General features: G+C 48.8%; 1 protein-coding gene across 1 annotated transcript in view; it reads right to left on the bottom strand.

Annotated features, from left to right (window-relative positions):
- Positions 1–25,353, bottom strand: part of LOC140430128 (solute carrier family 28 member 3-like) — a 516,849-nt gene that overhangs the window by 488,921 nt on the left and 2,575 nt on the right. The window contains exons 2-3 of the mRNA XM_072517641.1: positions 17,028–17,147; positions 15,049–15,104 (exon numbers count right to left, since the gene is read on the bottom strand). Of these exons, the coding sequence (XP_072373742.1) occupies positions 15,049–15,104; positions 17,028–17,147 (176 nt within the window). The remainder of the gene's footprint in view (positions 1–15,048; positions 15,105–17,027; positions 17,148–25,353) is intronic.

The raw sequence follows: 25,353 nt of genomic DNA, 5'->3' as shown, positions 1-25,353 counted from the left end.
GGGCTTATGATCAGTCACGATAGTGAAATGGTGGCCGTACACGTACTGGTGGAAGCGTTTCACCGCAAAAACCACTGCCAGGCCCTCCTTCTCGATCTGCGCGTACTTTTTCTCCGCTGCAGTCAACGTGCGGGAGGCGAAAGCTATCGGTCGCTCGGCCCCGTTCTCCATCTTGTGGGACAGGACGGCTCCAATACCATACGGGGATGCATCACATGTGACGAGCAAAGGCCTTCCAGGATCATAGTGGGTTAGTAACCCAGACGACGACAATTGTTGCTTTACCCGCCGGAAAGCGGTTTCTTGCGGCTGACCCCAAACCCAGGTGTGACTTTTCTTTAGCAGAAGGTGCAAAGGGGCCAGCGTAGTTGCCAGATTGGGGAGGAACTTCCCGTAATATTTTACGAGACCGAGAAAAGAACGAAGATGCGAAGTGTCAGTCGGGGTGGGGGCATGTTGAATTGCACGCACCTTCTCCGCGACGGGGTGCAGACCTTCGCGGTCCACCGGTAACCTAGGTAGACTACTTCCTTTGCCTGAAATACGCACTTTGTGCGACGTAAACGGACTCCAGCCTCCGAAAGGCGTCTAAGGACAGCCTCCAGATTTTCCAAATGTTCCTGCTCCGACGTCCCTGTAATCAAAACGTCATCTAGGTAGACAGCCACACGTGGTAAACCTCTCAAAATGCCCTCCATAACACGTTGAAAAATTGCGCAGGCAAAGGATACTCCAAAGGGCAACCGTGTATATTCATACAGGCCCCAGTGTGTATTAATCGTTACATATGGTCGGGAGGCAGGGTCCATCTCCAACTGCAGGTAGGCGTGACTCATATCTAATTTTGTGAACGAGAGTCCACCTGCAAGTTTCGCGTAGAGATCCTCTATGCGAGGCATTGGATATCAGTCGAGTCAGGAAACCGCATTCACTGTAAGTTTATAGTCGCCACACAAGCGAACTGTGGCATCTGGCTTCATTACAGGTACAATTGGTGCTGCCCAGTCAGCAAAACGGACGAGCCTGATAATACCCAAATTCTCCAAACGAGTGAGCTCCCCTTCTACCTTCTCGAGCAAGGCGTAAGGCACTGGGCGCGCCCGGAAATAGCGCGGCGTGGCTCCTGGTTCAACTTGGATACGGGCTACGGCCCCTTTTATTTTCCCCAAACCAGGCTGGAATACATCTGGGTATCGTCCTAGCACCTCAGTCAACCCTTCAGAAACTGTTTGGAGGATGTGCTGCCATTGCAACCGCAAATGGCGCAACCAGTCCCGACCCAACAGGCTGGGCCCATGGCCGTGCACCACGATAAATGGGAAATGCCCCTCCTGGCGTTCATAGACAACAGGGGTCATTGTAGTTCCTGCAATGTCCAGTGGTTCCCCCATGTAGGTGGCCAACCTGGCCTGTGAGTCGGTTAATGTAAGGGTCTGTATACCCTGCTTGATGCGGTCGAATGTCCTCTGGGCGACCACGAAGACCGCTGCGCCAGTATCCAACTCCATCTCAAGCGGGTGGCCATTGACCCGTACTGTCACCTTAATGGGGGCCACACAGGGAGCTGCCACACAATGCAGCTGCAGGCAGTCGTCCTCCGTCTCCACGTCCTCAGGCGTAGTCGCCGCAGGTTCATCCACATGGAAGGTACGGCCTCTGGGCTGGTCCCAGTTACGCCCCCTGGGCTGGTCCCAGTTTCGGTCGGAACGACGGCGCCTCTGGCGTCCCCAGGACCACCGTCCGCGATGGGGACGGCGCCTACAAGTCTGACACGGACATGGCTCCTCATCCATTGGCTCTGGAGAAGGCTCCCTTCGGGGAGGAATGTCTGACGGCCACTGGCGTCGGTCCGGACGTTGCCTCGCCCAAAGTACCGCAGGAGTGCGGGGGGACGTTTTCGGACGGAAGGGGTTGCGCCCCAAGGCATGCACTTCCATTCCCTGTAGCCCCTGTACTCCTCGCTCTGCGCTCTCTCGGGACAATACTATCTGATGGCCTGTTGAAAAGTCAATGTTGGCTCCGCTAACAACTTTCTCTGGGTGGCCGCATTGTTAATACAGCAAACCAAACGGTCGCGTAACATTTCTGACAAGGTCTCACCATAGTCACAATACTCCGCAATCCTGCGTAGCCTGGATAGAAAATCGGCAAGGGATTCTCCAGGGGTCCTCTCAGCGGTATTAAACCGGTAACGCTGGACTATCGTGGACGGGGTTGGGTTAAAGTGTTGCCCCACTATATTCACAAGTTCATCAAATGTTTTGGTGTCTGGCGCAGCTGGGTACGTAAGGCTCCTAATCACCCCAAACGTACGCGGGCCGCAGGCGGTGAGCAATATGACCACCTGGCGCTCGTTTTCGGTGATATTGTTTGCCCGGAAATAGTAACGCATCCGTTGTGTGTACTGGTTCCAGCTTTCCAGCGCAGCATCAAAAACATCCAAATGTCCGTACAGAGGCATGGTATAATAGAAAACAACTTCCAACCTGTATCCAACAAAAATCCAGGGAGGTGGCTTCAGCAGTGTAGACAGCTATTCACTTTTACCTTCGTCGCCAGTTTTGTAAGGGCCACGAAGAATCCAGCACGAGTTTTAAGGATACAAAGTAATAACATTTATTTACTATAACATATATACATAACGGTAGCAGTAACTTCCCTTGCTACATACTCCTTCCTGCTGGTTCCTGAACTGGCCAGCTTTATTTATACTAGGAGTTTACTAGTGGTTTCTCCGCCCCCCTCATTGGGGAAGCTCATACTCCCACAGGATTGTGGGATAGTCATTAGTCCCCAGCCAATGGTAAGTAGGCAGGTTATAACACCTTAACTACCCTATTAACTTGTCCTGCTGCCCTCAGGGATCTGTGGACAAGCACCCCAAGATCCCTCTGGTTCTCGGAGTTTCCTAATGTGCTGCCATTCATTGGGTACTCCTTTGTCTTGTGACTCCTTCCAAAGTGCATCAACTCACACTTTTCCGGGTTATATTTCATCTGCCACTGATCTGCCCATCTGACCAACTCGTCTATATCTTCCTGCAACCTAAGACCTTCTTCCTCGCTATTAACCATCCTGCCAATCTTGGTGTTATCCACAAACTTACCTATCATCCCAGCCCCACATTCTCAGTTATATCGTTTATATTTTTCACAAACAATAAAGGGTCCTAGCACTGATGTTGTAGCACTGCACTGGACACCGGCCTCCAGTCACACAAACAGCCATCTGTCACCACTCTTTGTCTCCTACCACTAAGTTTTGGATCCAACTTGCCAACTTACCCTGGATCCCATGAACTTTTACCTTCTTTTTCAGTCTCCCATGTGGGATCTTGTCAAGAGGCTTTGCTGAAATCCATAAAACTGCACTACCCTCACCTATACACTTGGTCATCCCCTCAAAAAATTCAATTAAATTTGTTTGGCATGACCGCCCTCTGAGAAAGCCATGCTGACTATTCTTGATCAAATCTTGCCTCTCCAAGTGAATTTTCTCATTCAGAATTTTCTCCAATAGTTTCTCTACTCACTGGTCTGTACGTACCCGATTTATCTCTACCACCCTTCTTGAAGAATGGAACTACATTATTTGTCCTCCAATCCACGGTGGCCAGAAGATGAATCAAAAATTTTGGTCAGAGCCTCTGTAATTTTCTCTCTTGTCTCCCTCAACAGCGTGGGATAGAATTCACCCAAGCCTGGGAATTTGATTAGAAACATAACATCCTGAGTGGCAATCAACGGTGGATTGTCATTCCATACAGACTTACCAGTGCTAAAATTCTCAAGTGCCTGAATCACCCGACTTTCCTGATTCAGGCCGGGTGAGATTAAGGCAGAACAGCAGATCCTTGGCGCCAGTGTCGAAGTTTAAAAGCAGCGAAGCAAAGGAAGAGATGTCCACCTTCTTACAACACTAGCGGCATACAGCAGTTGAGTTTAAAGGTCGCATTAAAAGTAACAGGTCAAAAAGAAGGTAAGTGAATGGGATGTGGGATTCAGACATTTGGGGAATCATGTATTCATTTGGGGGGACGGGGAGTCGGGCATTCAGGTGGGGGTCAAGTATCGGGGGAACCAGGTGGATGAGGTCAGGTCGGAGGTTTGGGGGTCATTTCAGGAGGTTTGCGGTTAGGTAGAGGGGGTTGGAGTTCCTATTGGATCAGGGTGTTGTCAGTTCGGGAGTGGACAATGGTAGGGTGGGTGTAAGATTCAGGTTGGGTTGGGAATCCTGTGCCGGTGGGGTGGTTAGGTGTGTGTGTGTGGGGGGGGGCTGATGTATGTGGAGTGTGTTGCGTGCGTGTGTTGCGTGCGTGGCACGCGTGTGGCGCGCTGCAGCAGCGTGTGGGATGTGTGGGCGTGTGGGGCATGGATGGTGTGTGTGGGGGTATGGGGGTGTGTCCGTGGTACCGTGTGTCCGTGGTACCGTGTGTCCATTGTACGGGGTGTGTGCACATACCTGTCTGTGTACAAAGAGTCCCTGGGGGGAGGGGGGTGGTCAGGGTGATGCACGATCAATTGCACAAAGACTAAAGTTGGGTACAACTGCGGCTTTATTACAGTCAGATTGTGGCCTCCTGCTGCAGCTGGCAAAATGGCAGGGCACGGGAGGTCATGCACATTTATACAGTTCTCCATGGGCGGAGCCAGCCGGCAGGAGCTACCGGCGAACCTGTAGTGCAGGTCCTACCTTACTTCTCCTATTACAGTGGTTCACCGCATTCACCCCGTGAAAAATGAGTTCGGCAGGGGTGCCTTGAAACTACATACAATTAGTGCAATTATGTACAGTGGTAGGTAAGGAAAAGTCCATGTTGACGGTCCGGAGTCCGTCAAAGGTTCAGCCGGTCCGGTGCTTTGGTGCTTCGTTGGGAGCGGCGTAACGGTGGCAGCGAAGTCGGTGCTGGCGGTGGTGGAGGTGGCACCAATGGCGGTGCAGATGCTGGTCAGTCATCAGGGAACTCCGGGAGCGTGCAGAAGTCCCCTTCGTCCTCTTGTTTGGTAAAGGGGAGGGGGGGGTGCTCTGGTGGGGTCAATATTGGCGGCGCGGTGGGAGGGGGGGCGCATTGGTTGGCGGGGGGTTGGGGTGGAACCTGACGGTGCCAGGTCCCTGAGTGAGACAGTATCTTGGCGGCCGTAGGGGAACTCGACGTATGCATATTGAGGGTTGGCATGGAACAGGTGAACCCTGTCCACCAAGGGGTCCGCCTTGTGGAGTCGGACGTGCCTACGGAGAAGGACCGGTCCTGGAGCAGCGAGCCAAGTCGGGAGCGACACCCCGGATGTGGACTTCCTGGGGAAGGTAAAGACACGTTCATGGGGTGCATTATTAGTGGCGGTGCACAATAGTGACCGGATGGAGTGTTGAGCATCAGGGAGGACCTCCTGCCACCAAGAGGCTGGGAAGTTCCTGGACCGTAGGGCCAGCTGGACTGTCCTACAAACCGTCCCATTCTCCCGTTCTACTTGCCCGTTTCCCCGGGGGTTGTAGCTGGTCGTCCTGCTGGAGGCTATACCCCTGCTGAGCAGGAACTGATGCAGCTCATCGCTCATGAATGAGGATCCCCTGTCACTGTGGATGTAGATGGGGAAACCGAACAAAGCGAAGATGGTGCTGAAGGCCTTGATGACGGTGGCAGACATCATATCGGGGCATGGGATGGCGAAGGGGAATCTGGAGTACTCATCGACCACACTGAGAATGTACGTGTTACGGTCGGTGGAGGGGAGGGGCCCTTTGAAATCCACGTCGAGGCGTTCAAAGGGGCGGGAAGCCTTCACGAGGTGCGCACGGTCTGGCCGGTAGAAGTGCGGCTTGCACTCCGCACAAACCTGGCAGTCCCTGGTGACTGTCCTTACTTCCTCGATGGAGTAGGGCAGATTGCGAGCTTTGACCAGATGGTACAATCGAGTGACCCCCGGGTGACAAAGGCTGTCATGTAGGGCCCGGAGTTGGTCCACTTGTGCGCTGGCACATGTACCTCGGGATAGGGCGTCAGGGGGCTCTTTGAGTTTACCGGGGCGATACAAGATCTCGTAATTATAGGCGGAGAGCTGGATTCTCCACCGCAAGTTTTTACCATTTTTGATCTTGCCCCACTGTGTGTTCTTGAACATGAAGGCTACCGACCGTTGGTCCGTAAGGAGAGTAAATCTCTTACCGGCCAGATAATGCCTCCAATGCCGCACAGCCTCAACGATAGCTTGGGCCTCCTTTTCGACGGACGAGTGTCGGATTTCAGAGGCATGAAGGGTGCGGGAAAGAATGCCACGGGTCTGCCTGCCTGGTTTAGAATGGCAGCAAAGGCGACGTCTGAAGCGTCGCTTTCTACTTGGAAAGGCAGTGACTCGTCCACTGCGTGCATCCCGGCCTTGGCGATGTCTGCTCTGATGCGGGCGAAAGCGTGTTGTGCCTCAGCTGCGAGGGGGAATTGGGTGGACTGAATGAGTGGGCGGGCCTTGTCCGCATAGTTTGGGACCCACTGAGCGTAGTAGGAAAAGAACCCAGGCAGCGTTTGAGGCCCTTGGGGCAGTGGGGGAGGGGAAGTTCCACGAGGGGGCGCATGCGCTCGGGGTCGGGCCCGAGAAGTCTGTTTTGGACTATATAGCCGAGAATGGCTAACTGGGTCGTGCTGAACACACACTTCTCTTTGTTGTAGGTCAGGTTGAGAAGAGTGGCAGTGCAGAGGAATTTATCGAGGTTGGCATCGTGGTCCTGCTGGTCATGGCCGCAGATGGTGACATTATCTGAGTACGGAAAAGTGGCCCGCAAACCATACTGGTCGACCATTCGGTCCATCTCTCTTTGGAAGACCGAGACCCCATTTGTGACACCGAAAGGGACCCTAAGGAAGTGGCAGAGGCGACCGTCCGCCTCAAAGGCAGTGTATGGCCGGTCCGACTTCCGGATGGGGAGCTGGTGGTAGGCGGATTTCAGGTCAATTGTTGAGAAGACCGGGTACTGCGCAATCTGATTGACCATATCAGATATGCGTGGGAGGGGGTACGCGTCGAGCTGCATGTACCGATTGATGGTCTGGCTGTAGTCCACGACCATCCTGTGTTTCTCCCCAGTTTTAGCCACCACCATTTGGGCTCTCCAGGGGCTGTTGCTGGCCTCGATAATACCCTCCTTAAGCAGCCGCTGGACTTTGGACCAGATGGAGGTCTTGTCCTGGGTGCTGTACCGTCTGCTCTTAGTGGCAGCGGGCTTGAATTCCGCAGTTAGATTGGCAAAAAGGGAGGGGGGGGATTGACCTTGAGGGTCGCGAGGCAGCAAACGGTAAGGGGGGGGGGTTAGGGCCAGCCGAATTTGAGGGTGAGGCTCTGGAGGTCGCACTGGAAGTCCAGGCCCAACAGGAGAGCAGCGCAGAGATTAGGAAGGACATAGAGGCGGAAGTTACTAAATTCTACGCCCTGGACCATGAGGGTGACTGTACAAAAGCCTCGGTTCGGGAGGGACTGGGATCCGGATGCGAGGGAGATCCTTTGATTGGCAGGGTGGACCGCGAGGGAGCAGCGCCTTACCGTATCTGGGTGAACGAAACTATCGGTGCTCCCGGAGTCCAGTAGGCACAAGGTCGCGTGGCCGCTGATTTTAACCGTCGTCAACGCGGTGGCCAGTGTGTGCGGGCAAGATTGGTCCAGCGTCATTGAAGCGGGCTGCAGGTAGCCATCGGATGCTTCGAGTGGCGAGCGTGTGCGGTTCCGATGTCGGGATGTCCGGAGACCCTGTGGGGGACAAGATGGCGGTGCCCCTGGTGCGCATATTGCGGGGTCGGGACAAGATGGCGGCGCCCATGGTGTGCACATTGCGGGATCGGGACAAGATGCCGGCACCCACGGGGCGCACATGGCCGAAGGGGGACAAGATGGCGGCGCCCATTGGTCGCACATGGACCCGGGAGGAAAAGATGGCGGCTCCCATTGTGCGTCTGGCGTGGGGGAGGGGGCGATAGCGGGCGCAATCGCAGTGACTGCGCGGGCCTGGCACACAGCCACGAAATGGCCCTTTTTACTGCAGGCTTTACAAACTGCAGTGCGGGCCGGGCAGTGTTGGCGGGGGTGCTTCTGCTGACCGCAGAAGTAGCAGTGGGGACCCCCGCTGTGCGCTGATTGGCGTGCGGCGCAGGCGTATTGGGAAGGCAGGGCCCCGGCTGAGGAAGTCATAGGTGGGGTCCAGGAGGGTCGTCGGCGGGGTCCAGGAGGGGTAGGAAGTAGAAGGGTGGGCAGCGCGGCGGGAGGGGTACGATTGTACGTTACGGGATGCAACTGTCATGGAGAGCGCCAAGGTTTTCGTCTCCGCCAGTTCGAGCGTGGCCCCTTCCAGTAATCGTTCTCGGATGCGGTCCGACGCAATCCCCGTCACAAAGGCATCGCGCATGAGGAGATTCGCGTGTTCGGCGGCCGTAACAGCCTGACAGTCACAGTCCCGGACGAGTGGAATTAGGGCCCGCCCGAAGTCTTCGATGGACTCACCAGGTAGTTGCGAGCGGGTGGCGAGTACATGCCTGGCGAAGAGCGTGTTCGCCTTCTGCGCATAGTGTTCATTAAGGAGTTCCATTGCTTTTCTGTAATTCGTGGCATCTTGGATCAACGGGAACACGCTGGAGCTCAGTCTGGAGTACAGGACGTTTATCTTCTGAGCCTCCGTTGGCTTGGGGTCCGCAGCCTTGATGTAGGCCTCAAAACATGCTAGCCAGTGAGTAAAGTCTTTTCTGGCATCGGGCGAGTGCGGATCCAGCTGCAGGCGATCGGGCTTAATTCTGATATCCATTCTGTGGAAAATCTGACTAATAAATTGATGCACGATCAATTGCACAAAGACTAAAGTTGGGTACAACTGTGGCTTTATTACAGTCAGATGCGTGGCCTCCTGCTGCAGCTGACAAAATGGCAGGGCACTGGAGGTCATGCATATTTATACAGTTCTCCGTGGGTGGAGCCAGCCGGCAGGAGCTACCGGCGAACCTGTAGTGCAGGTCCTACCTTACCTCTCCTATTATAGTGGTTCACCACACAGGGCTGTTTGGGATATTCCGTGCAGGGCTTGGTCTGGGTCTTTAAAATAGTTATGCTGAAGTTAGATATGCTTTTATTTCTTATACCTCTTTCAGAGTAACGATTTGAGAAACACTGGCAGAACAATCCAAAGTTAACGATTTAAGACGCTTTGTCGGATGGTTCCCAGCACAGAGCAATTGTCCAGGGAAAGATAGCACTTCTGGACAATTGCCGAGTAAACCCTTAAAATGGGAATTTCCCCAGAGGGATTCCCAGCACATCTTTGGAGTTCCCCCAAATCTGACACTGGGGACAGAAGAATACACAAATTAGGAGCAGCACCTTGGGCCTGCCTTGCCAATCAATAAGATCTTGATTGATCTGAACGTAATCCCAACCCCATATTCCTGCCTGCCCACAATAACCTTTCACCCCTTGTTGATCAAGAATCTATCTAGCTCTGCCTTAGAAATAATCAAAGACTTTGCTTCCACTGCCTTTTGATGAAACAAGCTCCAGAAACTCATGACCCAGGAAGTTACGCTTCCATGTTTTGTTCAGGGGTATAATAATATCCTGACTAGGTAAATTGCAAATCCATTGATTTTCCAAAAGTAATTGTCTCATCATGCTCCACATCAAATCCCTTTTGTATCTTTTTGATCGTAAGGTTTATTCAATAGCTTAGATAAAATAGCATAACAATAGACTATAGCAGTATTTAAGTAACTTCCTCCAGCCATTTCACATGGAATTTCAACTCTGATTAGTGACCTCAATGCACTATCAGCAAAGCGAAAGTAAGTGGTTATTTTATATCCCTTAACATTGCAGCGATCTTCACTACTTAGTGAATCAAGATAACATTTCAGCCATTCCATTTCATGTACTGCTGAAATGTAGGCACTATCCAGCGCTCTACAGTGAAACAGCTAACATCTTCAAAGGACTAAAATTCCTGCTGACCAGTATGTGTTCAGATTCATCACTATTTTCATCCTGATCCTCAGAATTCTCTTTGTCATGTTATTTCAAGGATCTTACATCTCTACTCCTTCTGCACTGTAGGGATTCTATGAATTCTATGGAACTGATCACACAACATAATAGACTTCAAGTCACAGATGGAGTGCTTCTAATTGGTCCTTGGACAATATCATCATTTGATTCATCTGCCTATTATTGCAGTTTTTATTTAATCTTCTGCTGTATTATCCAGATCTGGTGAAGATGCTTTCGTCCTCGTTGTGCTAGTCTTTAATTCTTCTATTGTATTGATGCCTGCGCCCAGTATTTGGATGATTCCAAAATCTGGCAATCATTGGATTCTCTGGTCTTTGTATCACATAAAAGCACCCATTTCTTCCACAAAGGCTGAAGAAAATGATTGCTTTGACAGGATTTTGTTCAAGACAGCTGATCTGTTGATCCAATAGGTTTCTCTCTCTGAGAAACAAACCTGAGTTACACCTAGTAGCCTCTCCATATGATACATCTTAGTACAATCCAGCAATTTCAGTGCCAAAACTAAAGCAGGGATCTTGAAATTGAATTTTTCAATCTTACACAATATGCTAAAGTCCATGATGTAGTCTTCCACAAAATGTCCACTGTTTTCTGAAATCGATCAAAATGCAACCAGGTCTCTGACGCATTTAACATATCATTCTTCTTTCAATTTAATTCAACAACTCTAATTGAAGGCCCATCACTATCCAACAGAGGAGCTCATGAAACATTTTACTTTTGATTTCACTTATTGTAGAAAGTGACAAAATTTACACTTGCTTTTTACCATGTTCTACAATGGCTGTTGCCATTCTAGTTTTCTTTGTTTTCAAATTTCAACTTTCGGCAACCATTCTTTGCTTCTCTTTTTGTTCGTGGGAGGGGAGTATCACTAGCAAGGCCAACATTTGTTGTCTATCAAAAATTGCCACTTTCTTGAACTGCTACAGCCTATAAGATGTGGGTACACCCACTGTGCTGTTAGGAAGTTCTAGGTTTTGTCCAGAAACAGTGAAGGAATGACAATATAATTCCAAGCTTGGATTGTGTGTGGTTTTTCGAGAAACTTACATGTGGTGGTGTTCCCATGTGCCCGCTAACCTAGTCCTTCTAGGTTGTAGAGGTCATGAATTTGGAAGGTGCTGGTGAAAGAGGCTTGGTGAGTTGCTGCAGTGGATTTTGTCGATGGTACACACCGCTACCACAGTGTGCTCATGTTTCCTTGTTTTTGATGATGTCGAGTATATAGAGTGTTGTTGGAACTGCACTCATCAAGGCAAGTGGAGTGTGTTTCATCACATGCCTGAATTGTGCCTTGTAGGCTTCGGGAGTCAGGTACACGCTGCAGAATTCTCAGCATCTGACCTGCTCGTGTAGCCACAATATTTATATGGTTGGTCCAGTTAAGTTTCTGGGCATTGTTAACTCTCAGGATGTTGATGGTGTTGAATTCAATGATGGTAATGTCTTTGAATCACAAAGGGACATACTTGGATTCTCGTTTGTTGAAGATGGTTATTGCCTGGCACTTGTGCAGTGCAAATGTTACGAACCCCAAAACAGGGAAGACCTCTAATATGGCAAAATAGTTTGACATAATCATGGAGCAGGTGGGGGCAGTGGGCCCATGGCGGATCACCCACCCAGGGGAGGTGTTCTCCTTCTTCTCCCAGGTACATAACGTATACACCCAAATTGACTGCTTTGTAGTGGGGAAATCGGTTCTTCCATGGCTAGTAAATGCAAACTACCCCATGATATTGATCTCCGACCACGCTCCACATTACCTGGATGTGAGGCTGGAGACGGGCCGTGCCCAACGCCCCCCATGGAGATTGGACACAGGCCAATAAGGCTTTCTGAGGGAACATATCACAGGCCATAGACGAGTATATTACTGACAACTGGATAAGGCGGTCTCACCCTCCACGTTTTGGGAAGCGCTGAAAGCTGTGATCAGGGATGAAATTATTGCTTATAAAGCACAAAGAGATAAGGAAAGGAGGGAGGCTAGGCAACAGCCAATCGTCTCCATTCTAGAGGTAGACTGGTAATGCTCTGAGGCCCCAACCATCGAGCTCCTGGAGGAGAGGAAAAAGTTACAAATGAACTTTGACCTGCAGGGCCAGCATTTGTTGTGGGCAGCACGGTAGCAAAGAGGATAGCACTGTGGCTTCACAGCGCCAGGGTCCCACATCTTTGGAATGTGGGTGGAAACCGGAGCGCCCGCTGGGTCACTGTCTGTACGGAGTCTGCACGTTCTCCCCATGTCTGTGTGGATTTCCTCCGGGTGCTGCGGTTTCTTCCCACAGTCCAAAGACGTGCAGGTTAGGTGGATTGGCCATGCTAAATTACCCTTAGTGTCCAAAAGAAAAGGTTAGGAGGGGTTTTTGGGTTACGCGGATAGGGTGGCAGTGAGGGCTTGGTGGGTCTGTGCAGACTCGATGGGCTGAATGGCCTCCTTCTGCACTGTATGTCCTATGTTCTATCCCCGAGGATATTTAAGAATCAACCACGATGCTGTGGGTCTGCAGTCACATGTAGACCAGATTAGGTAAGGACGACAGATTTCCTTCCCCAAAAGACATTAGTGAACCAGATGGGTTTTTGCGACAATCGACAATGGTCTCATGTTCACCTTTGGGCGGCACGGTAGCACAGTTGTTAGCACTATTGCTCCAGACCCCTGGGTTTGATTCCCAGCTTGGATCACTGTCTGTGCGGAGTCTGCAAGTTTTCACTGTGTCTGCGTGGGTTTCCTCCAGGTGCTCCAGTTTCCTCCCACAAAGAACAAGAACAAAGAAAAGTACAGCACAAGAACAGGCCCTTTGGCCCTCCAAGTCTGCGCCGACCATGCTGCCCGTCTAAACTAAAATCTTCTACACTTCCAGGGTCCGTATCCCTCTATTCATGTATTTGTCAAGATGCCCCTTAAATGTCACTATCGTCCCTGCTTCCACCACCTCCTGTGGCAGCGAATTCCAGGCACCCACTACCCTCTGTGTAAAAAACTTGCCTCGCACAACTCCTCTAAACCTTGCCCCTCACACCTTAAACCTATGCCCCCTAGTAATTGACCCCTCTAACCTGGGAAAAAGTCTCTGATTATCCACTCTGTCTATGCCCCTCATAATTTTGTAGACCTCTATCAGGTCGCCCCTCAACCTTCTTCGTTCCAGCGAGAACAAACCAAGCTTATTCAACCTCTCCTCATAGCTAATGCCGTCCATACCAGGCAACATCCTGGTAAATCTCTTCTGCACCCTCTCTAAAGCCTCCACATCCTTCTGGTAGTGTGGCGACCAGAATTGAACACTATACTCCAAGTGTGGCCTAACTAAGGTTCTATACAGCTGCAACATGACTTGCCAATTTTTATACTCAACGCCCCGGCCAATGAAGGCAAGCATGCCGTATGCCTTCTTAGACTATCTTCTCCACCTGTGTTGCCCCTTTCAGTGACCTGTAGACCAAGATCTCTCTGACTGTCAATACTCTTGAGGGTTCTACCATTCACTGTATATTCCCTACCTGTATTAGACCTTCCAAAATGCATCACCTCACATTTCTCCGAATTAAACTCCATCTGCCAGCTCGCCGCCCAAGTCTCCAAACGATCTAAATCCTGCTGTATCCTCTGACAGTCCTCAAAGCTATCCGCAATTCTACCAACCTTTGTGTCGTCCGCAAACTTACTAATCAAACTTACAAGTCCGAAAGAAGTGCTGCTAGGTGAATTGGATATTCTGAATTCTCCCTCAGTGTACCCGAACAGGCGCCGTAGTGTAGCGACTAGGGTATTCTCACAGTAACCTCATTACAGTGTTAATGTCAGCCTACTTGTGACACTAATAAAGATTATTATTTTTTAGACTCTTAATTTCAGATTTTTGTTCAATTCAAAATTCACTATCTGCAATGGTGGGATTTGAACTCTGGTCCCTCGCTCCATCCACCACCGACGAACAGAAGCAGCCATATGCAACACCTACAACACTGCAGTAACTCACCAAAGTTTCTGAGACAGCACCTTCCAAACCCATGCTCACTACCATCTAGAAGGACAAGAGCAGCAGATACCTGGGAACCCCACCACCTGGAGGTTCCCTCCAAGTCACTCACCACCCTGACTTGGAAATATATCGCCGTTCTTTCACTGTCGCTGGGGAAAAACTTGAAACTCCCTCCCCAACAGCACAGTGGGAGTATCTACACCTCAAGGACTGGGGCGGTTCAAGAAGGCAAATCCCCACCACCTTATGAAAGGCAACCAGGGATGAGCAATAAATGCTGGCCTAACCAGCAATGCCTACATCTCGCAAATTATTTTTTTTAAAACCTTAAATCTGGGTCTCTGGATTACAATACCACTAAGACATTGCCTCCCTTCTCCTTCTGTGACACTGTGCAATATTATGTTTGATTGTGCACTTGAATGGATGAGAGAATAGTATAAATGTATTTAAGGGGAACTTGGACAAGCATTTGAGGAAGAAGGGAATAGATGGTTACAATAGCAGATTTGGATGAGGAAAGATGGAAGAAGGTTTGAGTAGAGCATAAATTTGTCATGGAACAGTCTGTTTCTGTGCCATGAAGTTGTGTAATCTTATGTGTTGGGACATTTTATTACATTAAAGATGCTACATAAATAAATACAGGTTTTTGTTGTTGAACTTTACTACCGTGGTTTGGTTGAGGCAGAAAAAAGTTGCTTCCAACTTTTTGCTTGCTTCTTTTGTAAACATTTGTGATGGCTAGTGAAAAAGTCTAAAAAGCCTAATCCGTAAAACAAATTTTGTGAACAAAACCCCGGCAACAAAATACCCAGATTGTTGGGCACAATGTAGCCAGTGACGTGATTAATAACGCAGATCTCTAAACCTTTGAAAGTCAGCTGTAGCTTCAATCGAGATAGTTACTATTCCACAATGACGCAAGAGAAAGATTTTAATCACTTAACAGAAACAGTATATTTATTATCTGCAACAGCACTTACAAAGACTAGTCAATCTTAAATTTGAAATATCATTACCTTTCTGAACCAATCTGCTCATTATCTTGTGAGTCCAATTCCTGATCACTTTCAGCCTCAACATAAAGACCAAAATTTAAATGAGAAACAAAAAATTGTAACTTTTTATAATTTCAAAGTAAAATGCAATAACTTACTTATATTAAAATAATTTGATAACGAATAAATAAGCATAGTACTTTGAGCCTTTGTGCAAATTTTAACAGGATAAGAAATGTTACAGCAAGAGAATAAATGTGTTTCCTGGTTTAGTGATCCAATTCAGAATATTTCTTTCAGCCTTTAAAGCCAGTGCGAGTTTAAATTGTGAAAATCAATATTACACTCAAACTGACTGTGTTTCATCATATAAGCAACCCTTTCTTTGCTCTGCTTCAATAATTTGTTTTTGACACAAGAGATAAGAAGACACGTCCACTCTGCTCCACCATTCAATACGCTCATGGCTGATATTGGGTTCCAACTCCACTTTCCCACCCACTCCCCATATACTTCAATTCGATGAGAGATGGAAAGTCTGTTTATCCCAGTCTTAAATATATTGAATGGTGGAGCATCCATAACTTTCGAGGGTAGAGAATTTCAAAGATTTACAATCCTTTGAATGAAGAAAGTTTTTGTTATCTCCGTTCTAAATGATTTTTCCCTTATCCTGCGAGTGTGCCCCTGTGTTTTAGATTCCCCAGCCTGCAGAAACCATCTCTTGGTGTCTACCCTGTCAAGTTCTTTCAGGATCTTGTGTTTCAATAAGATCACCTCTTATTCTTCTAAACTTTACAGAGTACATGCCCAATTTATTTAGCTTCTCATATGTCAACCCTCTTTTCCCCAGGACCAATCTAGTAAATCTTTGCTGTACTGTCTCCAATGCAAGTTGTCCTTCCAGAGTAAGGAGCCCAAAACTGCACAGTACTCCAGATATGATCTGACCAAAGCCTTGTACATTGTAGCAAGACTTCCTTAATCTCGTGTTCCATTTCCCTTGCAAAAAAGTCCAACAGGCATTTGCTTTCCTCGTTCCTTTCTGTAACAGCATATCATCCACCTGGCACAGGTATTCAGTGCTGTGCCAGGGAAACTAAGACCTGATACACACTACTGCCTCACTAGTTGCATTTTTGTGAAAAGATTGATCTGGTTTTCATTTATAAAATAGTTGTTTGATAACTAAGCAAATTAAACCTAACAATCTTTGGAAAGATGAGGTAGGATGCCATGAGGTATTTGGATATTTTCTACCATTACACTATACACCATCTTGCATTATTCATCATAGTTATTTCTAAGCATAACACAATCCATTATAAGATGTGAAACCAAGTCTTAAGATGCAGTTTCTGTTTGGAAGAACTTCTAATCTGGTACATCAATCTCCAAAACTGAGCAGAGATGGAAATCTCATTATGTGGCATATTATGCTACCTCCCAACTGCAGGCTTGAATGGTCTGTTAATAGTTTTTAACTTACTGAACACTGATTCCCGTAACAGCCTCCCCGTACAGGCGCCGGAATGTGGCGACTAGGGGCTTTTCACAGTAACTTCATTGAAGTCTACTTGTGACAATAAGCGGTTTTCATTTCATAGATATAAATCAATCTTCTACTAATTGAGTCCTAACACCCTCTCGTTGTCCAGTGAGCCTTTACATACCAACTAGCTTGATAACTTGCAGCATTCTGAAGAATTGGGTGTGAGACGACCTGCTATCACACAAACTCTTGTGCTCTTTCTCCACTTCGGAACGTAGTATAAAAATTTCATTAGATGTGGTTTAGACTACAATTGTCAAACATATATATTCAACAGCAAATGCTGAATTGAACATGGTGCACTGAATGCAATCTATTTCAAATTTGAATATTTCCAAGAGCATATGTCAACGTGTTTGTTCATTTTCTACCCGATCAATTTGGTCCAGACTTCTTCATCCTTTTTTTGGTGTTTCACCATGCTTTTCTATTGTTACATTAAGTTTACATATGCTGCAGTCATAATTTCACCAATTGTTCTCGTATTCCTTTTTAACTTATCATCCTCACTTCGCTCTCCAGAATATTCCTCATCAAGACTTAAAACATACTGAACCAGAAACCAGCACTGAATGCATTTAATGAAAAAAGATTAGCAAGCAAAGTTAAAGAAAATCCAAAGATGGTTTACCAATATAATGGTAAAAGGTTAAAGAAAAAATGGGACCTATCAGAGATGAAGATGCCAACATGTATGCAGAGGCTGTGGGAAGGGTTTTAAATTAATACTTTGTCCCCGTGTTTATAAAGGAAATGGATGATGCAGATATATTAGTCCTGGAGGAATACTGCGAGATATTGGATGGGATAATAAGAAAGAGAAAGGAAGTACTTGAAAGCTTGAAATCCTTGAAAGTTGATAAGTGCCAGGGCCAGATGGATTGTTTCCGAGGCTCCTGAAGGTGATCAGGAAGGAGGAAGCAGATGCTCCGAGGATGATTTTACAATCTTCACTATATACAGGGGAGGTACCAAAGGACTGGAGAAATGCAAACGTTGTTAATAATAATCGTTATTACTGTCACTGCAATGAAGTTACTGTGAAATTCCCCAGTCACCACACTCTGGCGCCCGTTTGAGTTCACAGAGGGGGAATTCAGAATGTCCAATTCACCTAACAAGCACATCTTTCAGGACTCGTGGGAGGAAACTGAAGCACCCGGAGGAACTCACACAGACACGGGGAGAACATGCAGACTCTGCACAGACAGTGACCCAAGCAGGAATCGAACCTGGGACCCTTGTAGAAAAATGGATCGAAGGAAATGTCAAACAATTATAGGCCAATTAAGACTTACGTCAGTGGTAGGCAAATCAGTAGAATCAATCTTGATAGGATTAACTGTCACACAGAAAGGTATGGACTTGTCAGAGATAGTCAGCATGGATTTGTTAAATGAAGGTCTTGCCTCATAAATTTGATTGAATTCTTTGAGGAAATTACTAGAAGGGTTGATGGAGGTAATGCAATGGATGTTAGCAAGATGTTTGACAAGGTGCCACATGGCAGATTGGACAAAAAGGTAAAATCCCATGGGATACAGGGCAATGTGGCAAACTGGATAAAAAGTTGGCTTCATAACAGGAAACAAAGGGGAATGGTCGATGGCTTCCCTTGCAAATGAAAAGTTGTTTCAAGTGGTGTTCCACAGGGCTCAGTGTTGGGACCCTTATTGTTTGTGGATTTGGGTAGGAAAGTGGGGGACACGATTGGGAAATTTGTAACGGCACAAAGATTGGCCGAGTGGTGGACAGTGTAGAGGATAGCTATAATCTCCAAAATTATGTGGATGGGTTGGTGGAGTGAGTGGTAAAGTGGCAGATGGAATTTAACAAAAAAGTGTAAAGTCATGCATTTAGTGAGGTTCAAACAGTTATAGGGCGTGCACAATAAATGGGAATATACAAAGAGGGGTAGATGAAGTGAGAGATCTTGGCGTACAAGTACACAGGTCCCTAAAGGCAGCAGTTCAAGTAGACAAGGTTGTAAAGAATGCACATGGTATGTTCTCCTTCATTGGCAGAGGTATAGAATTGGCAGAGTCATCATCTCACCAAGGAGAACAATCCTGACCTCGCCAATCTATCCTCATGGAATCATAGAATTTACAGTGCAGAAGGAGACCATTCAGCACATCGTGTCTGCACTGGCCCTTGGAAAGAGCACCCTACTTAAGCCCATGGGCGCGATTCTCCGCTCCCGCGCCGGTTGGGAGAATCGCCTGGCGCGCCATTTTTCCCCGCGACCCCGGTCCGACGCCCTCCCACGATTCACCCAAGCGGCGAGAACGGCCCCGTCGAGTTCTGCGCGGCGCAGGCCGGAGAATCGCCCGGGACACCCAAAATGGCGATTCTCCGCTACACCCGCTATTCTGCGGCCCGGATGGGCCGAGCGGCCTGCCCAAAACGCCGGCTTCCCGCCGGCGCCATCCACACCTGGTCGCTGCTGGCGGGAACAGCGCGGGAATGCTGGGGGGGGGGGGGGGGGGGCGGCCTGGCCTGTGGGGGGGGCGAGGGGGGTTCTTTCACCAGGATAGGACTCAAAAGGGGTCTGGCCCGCGATCGGTGCCCACCGATCGGCAGGCCGGCCTCTCTGAAGGAGGGCCTCCTTTCCTCCGCACCCCGCAAGATCCATCCGACATCTTCTTGCAGGGCGGCCTCGGGGAAGACGGCAACCACGCATGCGCGGGTGACGGCAGTTACGCAGCGGATGACACGGCGCCGCTTTTATGCGCGCCAATGCCCGGCATGCACTGACGATGCTGCTTTCGCGACACGCCCCCCCCCCCCCCCCCCCGAGTTTCTTGCGGCCCCGATCCTAGCCCATTTTCGGGCCCTGAATCTGTCGAGAACGGGGCCGTTTCGCGCCGTCGTGAACCTCGACGGCGTGGGCACTTAGTCGCGGGAGCGGAGAATCGCGCCCCCGATCTCCACTCTATCCCCGTAACCCAGTAACCCCACCTAACCTTTTTGGACACCAAAGGGCAATTTAGCATGGCCAATCCACCTAACCTGCACATCTATGTACTGTGGGAAGAAACCAGAGCAGCCGGAGGAAACCCAGGGAGAACGTGCAGACTCCGCACAGAGAATGACCCAAGCCGGGAATTGAACCCAGGTGCCTGGTGCTGTGAAGCAACAGTGCTAACAGTATTGCATCCCTGGAATCATTCTTATAAACCTCTTCTATACTCCAATGCATTCACATCTTTCCTATAGTATGTCTTGCGGTCTAACTAGTATCTTGCACTTGATGTCCCTATTCATAAAGCCCAGGATACTATATACTTTATTAACTGCTCTCTCCACTGTCCTGCCACCTTCAATGATTTAGGCACATACATAACCAAATCCCTCTGCTCCTGCACCTCCTTAAGAATTTTACCACTTATTTTATATTGTCTGTCCATGTTCTTCCTACCAAAATGCATCATCTCACACATGCAGTGAATCCGATATGAGAGTGCAGATCTAAATAAACTATACCTCTGGTTGGAAAATTCAGAGCAAGGCACAATCTTAAAATCAGATCTGGCCCATGTCAGGGTGAATATTTCAAGCGTGAATTTGGAACTCTCGACCCAAAATTGTATCGATGTATTGAGTTTATCAAGGGATATAAAGCAAAGACTGGCAAAATGAAGTTGGGGTATAAATCAATGATAATGCGACTGAAAAATAGAGGTTTGATGGTCTGAATGGTCCGCTTCTGTCCCTGTTCATTTATGGGAGATGCCGAACGGTCTTATCTATTCCTCTTTTCTCAATGTTCGGTCGCCGGCAAGTTGATAACTTGCTGATATGTAGGTGTAAAACAAGGACTTCTTTCAGTTGCCTAATGCTGAAGTGTCATAAGCTGCACAAGACCTTTAACTGAATTTTACATGATATTTAAACTATTTTCCGGTAGAAGGTCAGTTAATCAGGATACATTCAGCAAACCTCTTATCACGAAGGTAGTTCGCCTACTGACAATTATAACTTGCTCAGAGGTAAGGCACCAAGTAAACGGGTTTGAAATTGATCAACCGAGACAGAGTAAACTCAAAGCACTAAAATGTCAATGACTGCCTCTAACTGTAAACTTCACCCACGCTCGCAACTCCCAAGTTGAATTCGATGCAAGTCCCCGAGGTGAAGACCGTGTTATCGCACAGGGAGTAACACGGCGGATGGTGTCCGCCTGTTATCTCCGCCCGTTCGAAACATCAACTTTATTTCTCTCTCCACAACAAGCTAAGTGCAAGATGATGTTGTTGAAATTTGTTAAAAGGGATAAAGCTGAAAAGTGCTTCAATGTACCAAATGCCGCCCACCCCCCCACGCGCGGTGGGTGCAGAAAGTAAATGCCTCACCCCTATTTTGTTCGCCATTTCTCAACCGTTAACCGGCGTCCTCGCGCCTTGCAGAAAGAATCGGGAGCGCGTGCGGCCCGTGACATCACCGCCTTCCCACCTGAGCGGCTCCATCAGGAGGTGGGGGAGGTCGAGGTGACAAGTGACGTCCAACGGACTACACAACCGTCAGGAGGAAATTAAGATTGTCAATCTATAGCTCTAGGTTATTAGCCGTTTCAAGGAGACCGTTGAGGCTGTGGGGTCATTTGGATGTTGTGTTCTTTGCGTCGTCAATCTACCCCCCCCCCCCCCCCCCCCCAAGGATGGTGTCCGACTGAAACCAGTGCAGGAGAAGAGGAAGGGACACGCCCTATTCCCCATGACGCGCTGTGTGTGCACCAGTGCCATTTTACACTGTCGGGACTTTGTTGCTGGAACAACTGAGCAATTGGATGTAAATATTTTTTGTGTCTGGCATGACAGTTTTATTTCTGTTGATTAATGATTCTTGTGCTGAGGTTGGTTTTATCCTTTTCTCTTTTCTATAACTGTTTAATAAACAAAATTTCCCCCCCCCCCCCCCCCGCTTAATTAGGCGGCACAGTGCCAGGTTCCAATCCCAGCCTGGGTCACTATCTGTGCTGAGGCTGCATCTTCACCCCATGTCTACGTGGGTTTCCTCCGGGTGCTCCGGTTTCCTCCCACAAGGCCCAAAAGACGTGCTTGTTAGGTGAATTGGACATTCTGAATTCTCCCTCAGTGTACCCGAACAGGCGCCGGAGTGTGGCAACTACGGACTTTTCACAGTAACTTCATTGCAGTGTTAATGTAAGCCTACTTGTGGCAACAATAAAGATTATTATTATTACAGTGGTTCGCATGCTGCCTCACAGCGCCAGGGATCCGGGTTCAATTCCACCTACGTGCAGAGTTTTCACGTTCTCCCCATGTCGGTGTGGCTTTCCTCTGGGTGCCAGAAACCGGTGTGGGGAAATATTAAAACCCAAGTTTTGCAAATATTGTAACTGGAAAAGTATACAGCAGGAAGACTTCAGCTTTTCTGAATTCAGACTACAAATGTGACAATGTAGCAAAGTAAGCACAAGTTAGATATCATTGTGAGTGATGGTATGGAGCACCATTCAGAAGTCACAATTCAAAACTTGTAAGCCAATTAGGGGCAGAGAGGGGGCAGTACCAAAACGTGCAGGTATAAAATTATTGTTGCACATGTTTCCCGTTCCTCTTATTTGATCTCTTTCCATTGTTCTCTTCCTTATGCCCTGCTGGACTTTTATTTCTTTTGTATGTATTTGAACGTGTACTAATCAAGATTTTGCAATAAACCCAATCTCAAACTACTACCGGACCCCGCCCCTTATTAGAAAATAAGTGATCCTACAATTTGGATCTGCGAGCAGGGTCCTAAAGGAAACGGAAACAGAGATCTAGACATTGGACCTATCCCTGGAGGTAAGGACAACTGTTTATTAAAAACAATGTCCTCGGTCTAAGGAATTACCACATCCCAAGAAAGGGAGAATGAAAACATGGGAACAATTAGAACATTTAAAGGGCATTTATAATCTCCATCCATGGGATGGGGTACAGATCCTGACGGTAATGGTGGGAAGAAATTAAATAAAGAGGTTCGAGTCACCCTTGGGGACAAGGAGCAGCTACTAGGGACTGCGATCAAGTGCTGGCTACAGGTTTTCAGTCCAGCAAAAATGGACTGGAGAGAGATAGTGGCTTGCCAGCAAAAAGCAGCGGAGGAAGTGTTGGGAGTACAACGAACAATTCCGATCTGTCTGGTTGGAACAATCGGGACTGAACAATCAGGGACCCGAAGATATGGACAACTGCACTTTCAGACCTACGAAAGCTGCCTTCGTCGCTGGATTAAAGCCAGAATTGGTAAAGATGCTGAAGGTCACTCTGCCCGGGTGGGAAGCTCCAGAAACAACCTTTGCAGCATTCGTGGATCGGTTTGACCAGTTTGACTGGGCCATCGGAGCTAAACTACAAACCATGCAGGCAGGATGGAAACCCAAGGATCCTAGCAACAACAGCACCCAAGAAAAACAACCTGGAAAGTGTTATCACTGCGGAAAAGAAGGCCACTGGGCTAGGAGGTGTAATAAAAAAGGACGTCAGGGAAACAGCCCGACATAAACCAGGCACGCCCTCTGGTGGAGACAACCTGGTTCAAAGATTCAAGCAGCTTACACCACAGCAACAGAAGGAGTTGCTGGAGGTTGCAAAAAACTAGGGGAGCTGCCCCCCAATCTCCCAGCACCTCTCCTGGCACTGATCCAACAGCGAGGAAATGGATTGTATATCACTATGAGGGTGGGCGATATAGTATAGACTGTCTCCTAGGTACAGGGCCGAATTAACATGTTTCCCCCAACGATACAAAAATTCTTTACGTCTAGACGACAAGCTGATTAAATTGATGCAACCATCAATTCACTCAAAGACACGAGTAGAAGTAAACTGTGGTTTTAATCAGCTTAGAACAGTGCCTGCCTGCGACTGGTACAATACTGTGAACCGCCTACAGGTTAACTGCTCTTTATATGTCCTTTCAAGGGGAGGAGCCATGGGCTGAGCCCGTACATGCCCCAACATATCCCCCTGTGGGTGAAGCCACACAATGGCCCATAGGTGGAGCCCACAAGGTCAACAACATAACATAGCTGTAACACAATGGCAGAACATGATACTATTATACTGGTGAATTACTAGTACTCTACATTCACCACGTTCACCCCCTGTTAAAAAAAATGAAGTCCAACGGACTCATAGGTTCAGCTGGTCCGGCGCACGGATTGTGCACTGCGATTGCCGAAGCACTGGTGTTGCTGCTGGTCCGGGTGTTGGGCTCATCCGTGCTGGCAGCAGAAGTGGGCACAGGCCTGGACTCCGGGAGCGTCTTCTGGAGCTTCATTCTTGTGGACCGTTGCAGGGGGCGGGAGGGAGCGCGGGAGCCAAATAGGGACGGGGGCGCTGGACATGGTATGTTGGGCGGGATATAGTGGGGGGCTGCGGTGGTGGTGGTGGAGCCTGCGGGCGCCAGGTCCCGGAGGGAGATGGTATCTTGTCGGCCATCAGGGTGTTCGAAATAAGCATACGGGGGTTGGAGTGTAGGAGCTGGACCCTCTCTACCAGAGGATCGGTCTTGTGGCTCCTGACGTGTTTCCTGAGGAGGACTAGTCCCGGTGTCTTCAGCCAGGACGAAAGTGAGGCCCCTGAGGTGGCTCCCCTAGGGAAAACAAACAAGCGGTCATGAGGAGTCTCGTTTGTGGCCGTGCAAAGGAGGGACCTGATAGAGTGGAGCGCATCGGGGAGGACCTCCTGCCAGTGAGAAACTGGGAGATTCCTGGACTGCAGGGTCAGTAGGACGGTCTTCCAGACCATCGCGTTCTCCCTCTCCACCTGCCCATTTCCCTTGGGGTTATAACTGTAGTCCTGCTCGAGGCAATGCCCTTACTGAGCAGGTACTGACGCAGTTCGTCGCTCATGAACGACGAGCCCTGGTCGCTGTGGACATAACTGGGGAACCAAACAGGGTGAAGACACTATGCAGGGCTCTAATGACAGTCAACGTGGTCATATTGGGGCAGGGGATTGCAAATGGGAAACGGGAGAACTCAGCTATGATGTTGATGAAATATGTATTGCGGTTATTGGAGGTGAGGGCCCTTTGCAATCGATACTGAGGCGTTCAAAGGGTCGGGATGCCTTTACCAGGTGGGCCTTATCCGGTCAATAGAAGTGCGGTTTACACTCCGCACAGATTTGGTAGTCTTTGGTCATAGTTCTGACCTCCTCGGTGGAGTAGGGCAGGTTGCGGGCCTTGATATAATGGACGAGCCGGGTGACCCCCGGGTGGCAGAGGTCATCGTGGATAGTCCGTTGGCGGTCATCTTGCGCGCTGGCGCATGTACCGCGGGGCAGAGCATCTGGGGGCTCGTTGAGCTTCCCAGGACGATATACTATATCGTAGTTATAGGTGGAGAGTTCGATCCTCCACTTCAAGACTCGGTAGCATTGTAGGGCAGCACGGTAGCATTGTGGATAGCACAATTGCTTCACAGCTCCAGGGTCCCAGGTTCGATTCTGGCTTGGGTCACTGTCTATGTGTAGTCTGCACATCCTCCCCGTGTGTGCGTGGGTTTCCTCCAGGTGCTCCGGTTTCCTCCCACTGTCCAAAGATGTGCAGGTTAGGTGGATTGGCCATGATAAATTGCCCTTCGTGTCCAAAATTGCCCTTAGTGTTGGGTGGGGTTACTGGGTTATGGGGCTAGGGTGGAGGTGTGGACCTTGGGTAGGGTGCTCTTTCCAAGAGCCGGTGCAGACTCAATGGGCCGAATGGCCTCCTTCGGCACTGTAAATTCTATAAGGTACAAATTGTCCATGGGGCTGGGTGCC

This window comes from Scyliorhinus torazame, chromosome 9 (genome assembly GCF_047496885.1).
Source record: "Scyliorhinus torazame isolate Kashiwa2021f chromosome 9, sScyTor2.1, whole genome shotgun sequence".
Classification (NCBI taxonomy): Eukaryota; Metazoa; Chordata; class Chondrichthyes; order Carcharhiniformes; family Scyliorhinidae; genus Scyliorhinus; species Scyliorhinus torazame.
This window is presented reverse-complemented; position numbering and strand designations above follow the sequence as displayed.